This window comes from Alosa pseudoharengus, unplaced genomic scaffold, assembly GCF_046254945.1.
Source record: "Alosa pseudoharengus isolate Yale_2024_CS ecotype anadromous, Long Island Sound unplaced genomic scaffold, YU_APseudo_1.1 YU_APseudo_1.1_scf_22, whole genome shotgun sequence".
NCBI lineage: Eukaryota > Metazoa > Chordata > Actinopteri > Clupeiformes > Clupeidae > Alosa > Alosa pseudoharengus.
Genome location: NW_027468680.1, coordinates 6694790 through 6707289, shown reverse-complemented (window position 1 = coordinate 6707289; position 12500 = coordinate 6694790). Strand labels below are relative to the sequence as shown.

Here is a 12500-nt window from a genome sequence, read left to right as displayed (position 1 = left end):
TGTGTGTGAGCAGAGCTGATATCGCTGCAGAAGAGATTAATCTATCTTAATGATTACGTGTACTCAAGATGGGTCCCCTGCCAAAAGCGAGCTCTTACATTCTCATCGTGTCATAATTTGCATGATTTATGAATGTTGTGTTTCCTGCCAAATGTCCTTTGGATAATGACTGATTATTTGTTTGGCTGGGAGAGATAATTCCCAAACACAAATAACGATTTGACTTTTCAAAAATTACATCTTTAACCATTACGGAAAGGCAATAAACTTTAAAGTGACGATAAAGTGTCAGGACAATGTTAACATTAAATCTAAAACAAATCAGTCTATATGTTATAACAAATATTTGCAATAATATGGAAAACATATAGACTGATTTGTTTTAGATTTAATGTTTAATTAAATATTATTATTATTATAAATTAATACATACACATTCATATTGTTATTAATGAGGTCTACAATGGATGTGTTGCATGAAGTGTCACACACTGTGTGTGTGTGTCTGTGTGTGTGTGTGTGTGTGTGTGTGTGAGTGTGTGTAAGTCTGTGTATGTGTGTCTTGCTCTCTCTCTTTCTGTGTGTATGTGTGTGTGTGTGTGTGTGTTTGAGTGAGTGAGAGAGAGATTGAGTAGATTGATATTGATGAGTCTCTCTACTCACCTTGGGGAGATGTTAATTACCCTGAACTTGCTTGCTCTCATCTCGCTGCCTTCACACACACTTGCCTGATGGACACCGATGGGCGCCTCTCTGGACTGCACCAGGGTCAGACCCGGCCAAGGGACACACAGCTGCCTGCCGACCCAGGGACTGGTGATGTAGCCTGGCCCCGCCCGCATATTATCTCCGTTCATTTTCATTTCACTAAGATACTCGTCTGGCATCTGACAATACACTACCGTTTCCCTCAGCCACCAGGGGTAGATGAATCACACACAGGAGCACCATCATCCTTCTCTCTTCTCATAATAACACTATGTTCTTACAGTTACTGTGTAGTTTGGGATAATAAACGTGTCTTTTTCTGAAGTTTTTATTATTTTAATTTATATACAGTATCAATCTGTATCATATCTGCATAAAGTATGGTCACCAGTAGGGCTGTAACGATATACGATTCGAAACCGAAATCGCGACATTCATATCCACGATACTGTGTCATGGTGTGAAAAGGCAGAATCGCCACACACCCTTTCTAGTGTTTAACGCAGTGCTTTGCAGTTTACGCGGCCGCAAAAGCAACCCACAACTCCCGCTTTACTTATCGGTAGCCTACATTGTCCAAAAACAAATAAATAAATAAATAATAATGTCATACCTCTCCTTGCTTTCATTGTAGACTATGTGTGCAACTTTACCAAACAGTATAGAAGTAAACCCCCTCTCCTTGCCCCGCTCTCTCTCGCGCTCCCTCCCTCTCACTCTCCTGCTCAATGAACACGCGCGACTTAAATAAAACATTCACAATCGTGAAAGCAAGGACACATGTAGACAACTAGCTAAATTACTATTAAATCCGCTTTGCATCATTAGCATGCTGCACATATTTGTTTAAAACTCTTGCATTGAAGTTGACTGATCATCTCAATACCAACGTTTCCCAAAAGGGCCTGTCCCAAGGAGAACAAGTATTACCTTGAAACTTAAACACACATGGGGAAACTGAACAGTCCAATCAGTAGACTATGATAGGCTAAGCTAGCCAACTATGCTACTTTGTTTACAATATTTCCAGGCTTCAACCAGACAGCTGAATTAAAGAGGTAGAGTTGTAATAAAAAATAGTAGGCCTAGGCTATAGGCTAATCTGCATAAAGTGTGCTGTCATAAATATCAGTCATTCAGAAAAATATTTTTATATCAGGATATAAAATAATAGATATATTATATTGTAATCCTCTGGTGTTCTAAGGGAGGCTATTAAAATGTTATTTAATAAAATGTCTAGCCCCCCCCCCCCCCAAAAAAAAAAAAAGAAAAATCGAGATTCGTATGAACCGTGGGTCAAAAATCGTGATACAAACCGAATCGTGAGGTTGGTGTATCGTTACAGCCCTAGTCACCAGTGTTTTCCATACACTGACTTATTTGTGGCGGCCCACCACAATATCAACATTGACCACCACACAATGATTTGTACTAAATTGTGCTTAAATCTGGTTAGCATTATAACCGCGCTGCACTAATTTGTTAAAAACTGTTGCATTCGAGTTAATTCTGCAAACCTACCACCACAAATAGAATTCAATTCTGTGGGAAACACTGGTCACTGTGGTCAAGGCTTCTCACAGCTACTTACAACTTACCCACAGTGTGCAACCTAACTTCCGTTTGCTAGAGGATGTTGTTCAATTCAATAAACCATTAATGGACAGGATGATGAGAATGAAGACAAATGTGGATGAGGCAGTGGGGTGATTTTCATGAACAATAACAGTAAAATCGGTATGACTCACTAATACTGCTGTGTGTATTAAAGTAGCCTCTTCAAACCCATTCTGCTGCAGAACATCCCTGCAACAAACACTACCCAAAGAGCTCTCCCCCAAATGATTCAAGTTCACGGATTGCACCAGCTCCGTTCTGCTCTCACACAATGCCTGAAAAAAAATACTGCTGCAGGAGTGCATTACACACAGGGCTCTTTGAGAGCACAACAGCAGAACCATTGAAAGAATCTATTTAGAACTTTAGAAACGGGAAATTCTACAAGTAAAATGCAGATTATCCAGTGTTCTTAAAGAACTTTACATTAGAAATAATCGCTATGTGTTTTAGTGTTCTTACATTAGACATTAGATTAGATTAGATTCAAGCTAACAGTCAACAGATTCTACCATAGAACCTGTATTTAAACTAATGTGGTAACTCATTATATCCTTTAGGGGGAGGGGTTCTACCATAGAACCTATATTTAAAGAGGTGTTGTCACTCATGTTCTTACATGTTCTTAAGAGGGTTCTGCCATAGAACCTGTATTAAAAGAGATGTTGTCACTCATATTCTTACATGTTCTTAAGAGGGTTCTACCATAGAACCTGTATTAAAAGAGATGTACCACTCACCTCATACTGGGGGAACCTGTCCTCCTCCACCTCACAGGAGACGGTGACGATGTGAGGTCTCGGCTCCAGCACCTGGTCCTGGAGCTCGTCCGGGCTGGACTCATTGGCCGCGGACTCGTCCTGCTCGTCTCTGAGTCGGGTCTCCATGCACAGGTCCAGACTCAGGTCGCTCTCAGCGCCCCGGCTGTGGTCACTGCTGCCGCCTCCATCCTGACACAGCGCGAAGCGTGGCGCACACAACAGCTCCATGGCGACATGCAGCGAAGCGGCATCCAGGAACTGCTCGGCCTTGGTGTTGGGGTCGCTGCCGGACACAAAGTATCTAATGATGTTGTCCTGGTACTGGCAACTGTAGGGGTCACTGTGGGAACCGCTGTAGTTGCTAGGCACCCGGTGAGAGGTTTTGTCCAACAGTGGATTCTGGAGCTCACTGAGGCTCTCCATGGTGGAGCAAGTTGTGTGTGTATATGTGTGTGTGTGTGTGTGTGTGTGTGTGTGCGTGTGTAATAGAAACTGCAGACAGATGAGGCTAGGAAGCTGGAGAGGAAAAAGGACATGTTGACATTACTGCTTGAGATTAGGTGATGGCTTGTCATCTATTTCAAATGGTGTCATTTTTGAAAAGTCCATATTTCTTTGTATGTAGATATACAAATATCCACCTTTTAGAATGTAAAGCATATGATGAGAGGATTCATGCAGCCCAAAGATTTTTTTTTAAATCTGTGGACAAGCCAGAGGTTTACTCATCCCAGCCTTGTGAGTGGGCCGCAGGAGAGCAGCTATATTCGTAACTCTCTTCACAGAGAGGAAATGGGTCGACTTGGGTTTTAGCTGAGGACAGATGAACCTGTGGTCAGCTGGCTTTGTTGGGCCCCAGTCCTGGGCACAGAGAGATTGGCCATTTTATCACGTCACTGGTATCATTGGAAGGAATGGGGGCAAAAGCAGCTCTCCTTCAAATATACTCTTTTCTGTATCCAGTATTTCCTGCTTTGTGTAAACTTTTGGTGGCTGAGAAGCCTCTTTTATATCATAGGATGGACTCTACCACTACATGGCCTACAAACGGTGCTTTGAGGTCACTTAAGGTGTGAGTGTGTGTGTGTGTGTGTGTGTGTGTGTGTGTGTGTGTTTTGTGTGTGTGTGTGTTTGTCTGTGTGTAGCCTATGCGTGTGAGGGAATTTCAGAGAGTTCTCTGGATCACAGCTGTTTAGATCCCTCACAGGGCTTTAATTTTCTAATAAGATTAATCCCGTAAATACCTCCCTCAATCGGTTTTGAATTAATTGTCATTATATTGGATTAACAGAATGACACGGTCTGAAATAAAACTCAATGTAGCTACCATAACTTTGAATAACTTAAGAGTAAAATAGTTTACTATTTAGTGGAGATCCAATAAAACTCTAAATCTGATTACATCCTCTTTGCTTTACGGCAAGCCTATCGCATCCAAATCTATTTGAGAGCTACTGTCAGAGGTTTTGATTCACTTTCCATTGAGAGGACCTTTAGATCTCCCTTCACTGTTTTACTTTCCCACGCAGTCGGCTTAATCGTTCATATGCGGCGACAGTAAATCGATAGTTAAATGTAATAGTAGCAAGATCATTGCAAAAGCCCTGAGTGTCACCAATGTCTCCAAGGAGATAATTCGTCATGTAATACTCGGCAAACCAAGTCATTGTTAGAATAATAACCAACGTTAGAATAATAACCAACGTTCCCTTATGTTCCACGACAGGAATGCTATTTGATCGCAGGTTAGCATGGAATATACAAAAAAAAACAGCGCGCGTCCGCCACCTCACTCCCGGCGGCACAAAGTTAAAACGCATCCATCTAAAACAAGAGAGGATATTACATTAGGGTACATTTACCTTTTACATCAAGTCTGCAGAATTTACGTGGTTGAAGGACGAACTTTCGTCGGCTGCGAAATATCCTTGACTACTTTACCCGTAGCAGTCACTGAAACAGTCCAATTCAAAGACCATCGAGTTACGGCAGCAGGTGCATGGTACTCTCCTCTCAACCGCGCGCTTGGACAACAGCTGAGGGCAAGGCGGATATTCCTATTCCCGATGTTGTTTAATGAGATGTGTTGAAAAGTTAGCCCATAAAACATGAGAGTGATAACCTCCGGGTCCGAATCATTACTGGAGCGCATCAGCGGATGCGGCTGCCTCTGTCTCCATTGACAACTGCGCTAGCAAGGTGATGCGCGAGGGTGGTCTTCAGGGTTGTAGCCAAACGCAGGCTAATCGTCCAGCGGCAGAAGTTTAGCTACTGTGTCTACGTTTTTTCTACAAGAATCACACATATGGTGGTGTAAATGAAAGTCACTGCATTTAAAAAAAATAAAGGGCAGGCTACATAAAACTAAATTTTCCATCTTATGTTTACGTGCATTGCCTTTCATTCACACACATAATTATCTCTTTATCCCTGATCCTACTCACTAATTACAAGAACACATGATGGGACTTAGGCTATTCATTTAACATTTATTCAAAATATAATCTAGTGCAGGATGAAAACTCATTTGGTTGCTCAACTCAGCTCACTTAGTTGCTCTGAAATTAAATAATATGACTCATCGTGATACAGAAGTGCATTAAACCTGGCTGTTTTAACCATGTGCTCCATTGTCTCTATAAATGACCCAGTCTCACTCCCAATGAATAATATGAGGAACAGTATAGTGCTTTTAATGGATACATGTACAATAAAATAATACACTTGGCGGGATAATACTTGAGAGGGGTATGGGATTCCCCTAACAACCAAGGATATAACTTAACATTTAACACATTCCTTTGCAGGATTTTATTGCTACAAAACCCAACTATGTCACAGCAGGTGCCATTACATCAGCTAAACAATGAACACAACAGTGGCACAGTGGCAAACAACACAGTCAGTCAGTTTGTGTGCACGTGGTTAGATGCTGAAACCTATACTGAAGCATACAGACACGTTCTTTTATGTACAGTATTAAAACTCTCAAAATTTAAAATGACCAAAAACACTTAGAATAATTTACAAACTGGCACAGTACAGTAGATGACAACAAAATAATAATTGTAGTGTTTAAAGAATAAATACTGCCATCAAAACAAAGCATTGCATTTACAAAATGGCACAAATGTCTAATTTAGCTGAAGGTGGCAAAATACAACTACAAATAGACACAGAGAGGGGTACAAGTAGAGATGGAGGGGTGAAAGTAGAGAGATGGAGGGATGAAAGTAGAGAGATGGAGGGATGAAAGTAGAGAGATGGAGGGATGAAAGTAGAAAGATGGAGGGGTGAAAGTAGAGAGATTTGAGGGATCTAAGTAGAGATGGAGGGGTTAAAGTAGAGAGATGGAGGGGTGAAAGTAGAGAGATGGAGGGGTGAAAGTAGAGAGATGGAGGGGTGAAAGTAGAGAGATGGAGGGATGAAAGTACAGACAGAGAGTGGTGAAAGCAGTTTGTTGAAAGTAGACAGTCTCCCTTCCTCCCTCTCTCTCTGAATGAGGCGTTGGGGTGATATGTCCATGTTAGGCGTTGGGGTGGTATGGGCGTTGGGGTGGTATTGGCGTTGGGGTGGTATTGGCGTTGGGGTGATATGTCCATGTTAGGCGTTGGGGTGGTATTGGCGTTGGTGTGATATGTCCATGTTAGGCGTTGGGGTGGTATTGGCGTTGGTGTGATATGTCCATGTTAGGCGTTGGGGTGGTATTGGCGTTGGTGTGATATGTCCATGTTAGGCGTTGGGGTGGTATTGGCGTTGGGGTGGTATGTCCATGTTAGGCGTTGGGGTGGTATGGGCGTTGGGGTGGTATGTCCATGTTAGGCGTTGGGGTGGTATGGGCGTTGGGGTGGTATGTCCATGTTAGGCGTTGGGGTGGTATTGGCGTTGGGGTGGTATGTAATTCGGAATGCTATTTTGGGTGTCAGTGTCAGTGTGTCCGTGCCAACGCCCCCTTACACAGCACTCGGGCTGGGCCGACTGGACTATCAGCCTTTTAGTAATCCCACAGTCCACAGCTCGCAGCAGAGATGTCCAGAGGTGGCAGGTTCATTTGGTGGAACAATATTGAACCTCTTCTTCACACACACACACACACACACACACACACACACAAACACACACACACACACACACACACACACACACACACACACACACACACACACACACACACACACACACACATATTAAATCTGAGTAGAGGCGGAGGAGTGGCCTTCCTTCAGTGAATCTCACACGCACACACTCTCTCTCTCTCTTACACACACACACACACCCTCCTGCAGGCATGCTGCAGAGGAACAGTCAGAGGCAGAAACAGACTCCATTCACAACACACTCACACACAGTGTGCTTAAAAATAAAGTACTGTAGGTCTAATGGTATATTTCCACATTACACGCACAAACACCATCCAACACACACACACACACACACATGTGGGTATGACTAGGAGGACGATGAGGAGTCTTCGTCCACAGGATGAAGAGCGTGTTTCTACTGCACACGTACACACACACACACACACACACACACACACACACCTTGGAATATGACTAGGAGGATGATGAGGAGTGTTCATCCATAGGATGAAGAGCATGTCTGTACTGCACACACACACACATACACACACACACACACACACACACACACAGGTTTGAGTATGATTAGGAGGAGGATGAGGAGTCTTCGTCCACAGGATAAAGAACACTTCTCTACTGCACACACACACACACACACACACACACGTTTGAGTATGATTAGGAGGAGAATAAGTATCCGTCCACAGGATGAAGATCGCAGCTCTACAGCGCACGCACACACACACACACACAAACACACACACACGCACAGGTTTGAGTATGATTAGGAGGAAGATGAGGAGTCTTCGTCCACATGGTGAAGATCGCATCTCCCCAGACGAATCTTTAGCTTGTTCATCTCTAACTGCGCCTCTCTGAGCTTCCTGCCGAGAGATGCGTTACTCTTCTTCAGAGACTCATTCTCCTGGGAAAACACACACACACACACACACACACACACACACACACACACACACACACACACACACACAGGGTTAACACTTAACATACACAGCATTTGCATCATCAGCTACAAATCAATGCTCTATCGATAATTCCTCAGATCTACCTACCTCTTCCGACATTAACATACAATAAGCTGTTCTTGCCTTTTGATGTGCCTTTGTGGTTTGCTAAAGCACATATTGGTTTGAGTGAATCCAAACTCCTACTAGCATTTTACAGTCTAGCTTTTGACCATCCCAAGCCTTATGTCTACAAATCAAACAAAACAAATAAATCCAACGACTCCTGTTGGGCCTTTATGATCATGTGAGCATCAGAGTTTTATGAACAGCTAAGTGCTCACACTGAGTGGACACGGCAGTGCTCGTCAACACTAGCACTAAAACCATAGACAGTGCTCAGCAGTGCCCATAAACGCCTGTTAAGACCCTGCGTACCATAGACGATAGCCATTGTGGAAATAGCCCTGTGTCTTATATGCATCTCCAACATTGAGGAACACTGATGCATGCAAATCTAAAAATATAATATATAAATAAATAGAAGATATAAAAATGTATAGCATTGCCATTTTGTAAATGATCCCATTAGAAACGTTATGACACACAAGGCAACGCTGCTCTCGCGTCAGAATACAGTATAACATGGCTTTTTTTTGGGGCGATTTTTCACATAGATCTCTGTTTGTCGAGGTTACCGTAATGTCGGTACGGGCACACACTGGGGGCATACACTGTAGCTGTTAGCTGTAGCAACTCATGCTAGGTAGCACCCATTTTTTTGGAGGGGGTTTCTCGTACCGACAGTACTCGGTGACCTCGAGAAACAGAGATCTGTGTTAAAAATCGGCGGAGTTCTCCTTGATGCCCAACACAGTGTAGACACACAACACCTGCCCAAGTTTACTTCTGCGAATGCTGTCTACGCACTGAACGAACGACACAAAATTCATCATACATTCGGCCCATACTCAATTTCCACGCTGCAGCCAATTTTTGGATTTGCACGGATATTGTGTATTGCCTGTGCGAAACTGGATGTATAGTACAACGCCAAACCAGTACTGTAGATACACACACAAATACGCACGATCGCATGACCACACAGCATAGCCGTATGCCAGAAGTATACTCGTGGTATATAATAATAACCATAATAATAATAATAATGATAATAATAATAATAATAATAATAATAATAATAATAAATAATAAGTTGATTTTATATAGCGCCTTTCTTAAACCCAAGGTCGCTTAACATAGTAAGCGTCTGTATACTCACAGACACCTTCCCTGTTAAAGGAACACGTCAACATTGTGGGAATATAGCTTCCCACCACAATGAGCTACACTAAGCTATGCTAACGGTGGTCAGAGCCGGACAGTAACGGAGTACATTTACTTGAGTACAGTTTTGAGGGATCTGTACTTTACTCGAGTATCATTTTTGGGGAGTACTCATGACTTTACTCAAGTACATTTGAGAGGCAAATATTGTACTCTTTACTCCACTACATTTCTATCCATAACCGTGAGTACCCGTTACTACTTCTAAAAAAAAAAGGAAAAAGCAAAAATCTCGGAAACCCTCAATTTGTTGTTTCCCTCTCAAACGTGATTGGATTGTGCAGGCGCCACTGATTGGGACAGCCTATCAGCAATCACCTTCAGCTTTCCGCCAAAGTAAATCTCTTATCAGATTTAGATAAGAGATGAAACCATGGACGAAACAATGGATGAAGACGCAGCAGGTCCATCCCGGGAATGTGCCAAGCTGTGGCCCCACCTCGCCAGACTATTTCAATTTTCTGAACAAGTTAATGATAGTTTTCGCTTCAAGTGTTTCAATTACAAAATAGTATTTTGTATTTGAAATACGTATTTTAAATACATGTATTAGAAATACTGCCCATCCCTGGCAACATGGTAAAAAGATATAAATGACTTGATTTTACTTTCAATTCCTTTTACATTCTCCAAGGTATTAACATTAAGATTTTTTATAACTCCATGTAGGGTGTTTCTGTACATAAATGTAAGCACTGTGGCAGTAGTAATGCAATATTTAGAAAATGTACTCTTGTACTCTTGATACTCAAGTACTTTTAAAAACAAGTACTTCAGTACTTTTACGTAGACATCTGACTGTTGTACTTTTACTTGTACTTGAGTAAAATTTAGCAAAGGGTATCTGTACTTTTACTCAAGTAATGAAGCTGTGTACTCTGTCTGCCTCTGACGGTGGGTGCATCAGACTGAATTACTGGATGCACAGAGGTGAGAAGTTCATCATCTTATCTAACTTTGGTGAATAAGCTAATTTCCCAAATTGTCGGCGTGTTCCTTTCGAAGGGAATCAGTAAAACATAAGTGAGCTGTAACAGGGAGGAGTGCAGTGGAGTTACCCGCTCCAGGTGCTCATAGCTCGGCTTGTTTTCGCCCCTCTCGTCTTCCGAGGGCTGGACGGTGGAGATGCGGTTCTCCCACTTGGCGTAGTGCCTCCTGATGGGCACGGGACTCGGGCAGGGCGTGCGGGCAGCAGTGGAGGGCGAGGGGGGCAGGAGCGAGGGCTGGACGGGGCGGCTGGGCTCTGGCGTGAGGGGAGGGGGCAGGTCGGTCTGCGTGCCGCGGTGGATGCCGGCCAGCTTGGGCAGGCTGAAGGGCAGTCTCTGGCGGCGGTGAAAGGGGGAACTGGGGCTTGGGGATGGGGCTGTCACAGAGGCATCCGTGCCATCCTCTGAGGAGAAAGGGCAGTCCTCATAAGCTGCAGGGGCAAAAATGGGCATATTATAATAGATTCAATTAGATTAGATTAGATATACTTCATCAATCCCAGAAGGGAAATTACAGTGTTCCAACATTTAACCATAAAAGACTCACATATACGTATGTACATATATATGGTTATGGGTTACATGGGTTATTACTGTACTTGGGCAATGAGTTAGGTGAACCAGTAAAACACTGCTGATGATTATGATCTTACACTTCAGAGTATGGGGGTCTTACAGAGCAGAGGATGGTGATCTTACATAACATGTGCATTTCTCAATAAAACAGAATTCCGAGAGTAAATAACACATTTACAGTATATTTACATTTATTCAATTAGCAGAAGCTTTTATCCAAGCGACTTACGAAAATATGGAATAACTTTTAAGCTACAGTGCAAAGGAGACCTTAGGTAGGAATTAATACTGCATCAGTAAATACCATTACTAGAGGATGAGTGTGCAGAAGTATTAGTCAGTGTAATATTGAAGTGCAATATTGAAGTGTAGCTGATAGAGAAGGTGGTAGAAGGAGGAGGTAGAGGAGGGAAGAGAGGGTATGTGCAGGGTAAGTGTGTAACACAATAGTACGCCTACCCTGCGTGTTAGGTGTGTTAGGATGTTGTACTCCTACCCTGCGTGTTAGGTGTGTTAGGTGTGATAGGATGTTGTACTCCTACCCTGTGTGTTAGGTGTGTTAGGATGTTGTACTCCTACCCTGCGTGTTTGGTGTGTTAGGATGTTGTACTCCTACCCTGCGTGTTAGGTGTGTTAGGATGTTGTACTCCTACCCTGCGTGTTAGGTGTGTTAGGATGTTGTACTCCTACCCTGCGTGTTAGGTGTGTTAGGATGTTGTACTCCTACCCTGCGTGTTAGGTGTGTTAGGATGTTGTACTCCTACCCTGTGTGTTAGGTGTGTTAGGATGTTGTACTCCTACCCTGCGTGTTTGGTGTGTTAGGATGTTGTACTCCTACCCTGCGTGTTAGGTGTGTTAGGATGTTGTACTCCTACCCTGCGTGTTAGGTGTGTTAGGATGTTGTACTCCTACCCTGTGTGTTAGGTGTGTTAGGATGTTGTACTCCTACCCTGTGTGTTAGGTGTGTTAGGATGTTGTACTCCTACCCTGCGTGTTTGGTGTGTTAGGTGTGTTAGGATGTTGTACTCCTGTTAGAAGTGTTAGGAGAGAAGGTCTACAGGACGACGGTTGCCTGTTGCAGGGTGTGAATAACACACCAGTATGCGGCTGCAGGGTGTTTCTGAACTAGTTCGACATTTACAGCAGCATACTCTAAGGTTCTCTACTTCTCACTCTGGCTTGTACTTCCTCATTAGTTTCCTGCGCACACATCACACGTGCAAACAGAGGGCTTCTCTGAGTAAGTCTGGCCAAGCTCTGCTGTGCGTGCAGGGAGTGTAAAGCACACCGCAACTCACAAGAGAACGGGGACGGGGTGCAGTCCGAGACGCTGAGCGCAGACGGAGCTTGAATAGAGCTGGTTGAAGTGGTTTCTGGACAGGACACAGTCCTGAGGTCCTCTCGGTCCAGAGAAGCTGCGACTAGACCAGTGTTTCTCAAAGTGTGGTCCGCGGA

The 12500-nt window shown here is 43.4% G+C and overlaps 2 protein-coding genes across 3 annotated transcripts in view; both read right to left on the bottom strand.

Moving 5' to 3' along the window:
- The window catches only part of LOC143139252 (synapse differentiation-inducing gene protein 1-like), a 6650-nt gene extending 3138 nt beyond the window's left edge, over positions 1–3512 (bottom strand). Inside the window, exon 1 of the mRNA XM_076299856.1 lies at positions 3069–3512. Coding sequence (XP_076155971.1) covers positions 3069–3512 — 444 coding nt within the window. The remainder of the gene's footprint in view (positions 1–3068) is intronic.
- Positions 3513–5759: 2247 nt separating this feature from the next.
- The window catches only part of LOC143139689 (RAS guanyl-releasing protein 1-like), a 41615-nt gene continuing 34874 nt past the window's right edge, over positions 5760–12500 (bottom strand). For both annotated transcript variants that reach the window (XM_076300374.1, XM_076300373.1), the window contains exons 16-17: positions 10542–10900; positions 5760–8096 (exon numbers count right to left, since the gene is read on the bottom strand). In XM_076300374.1, the coding sequence (XP_076156489.1) occupies positions 7956–8096; positions 10542–10900 (500 nt within the window). In that variant the 3' untranslated portion in view covers positions 5760–7955. The remainder of the gene's footprint in view (positions 8097–10541; positions 10901–12500) is intronic.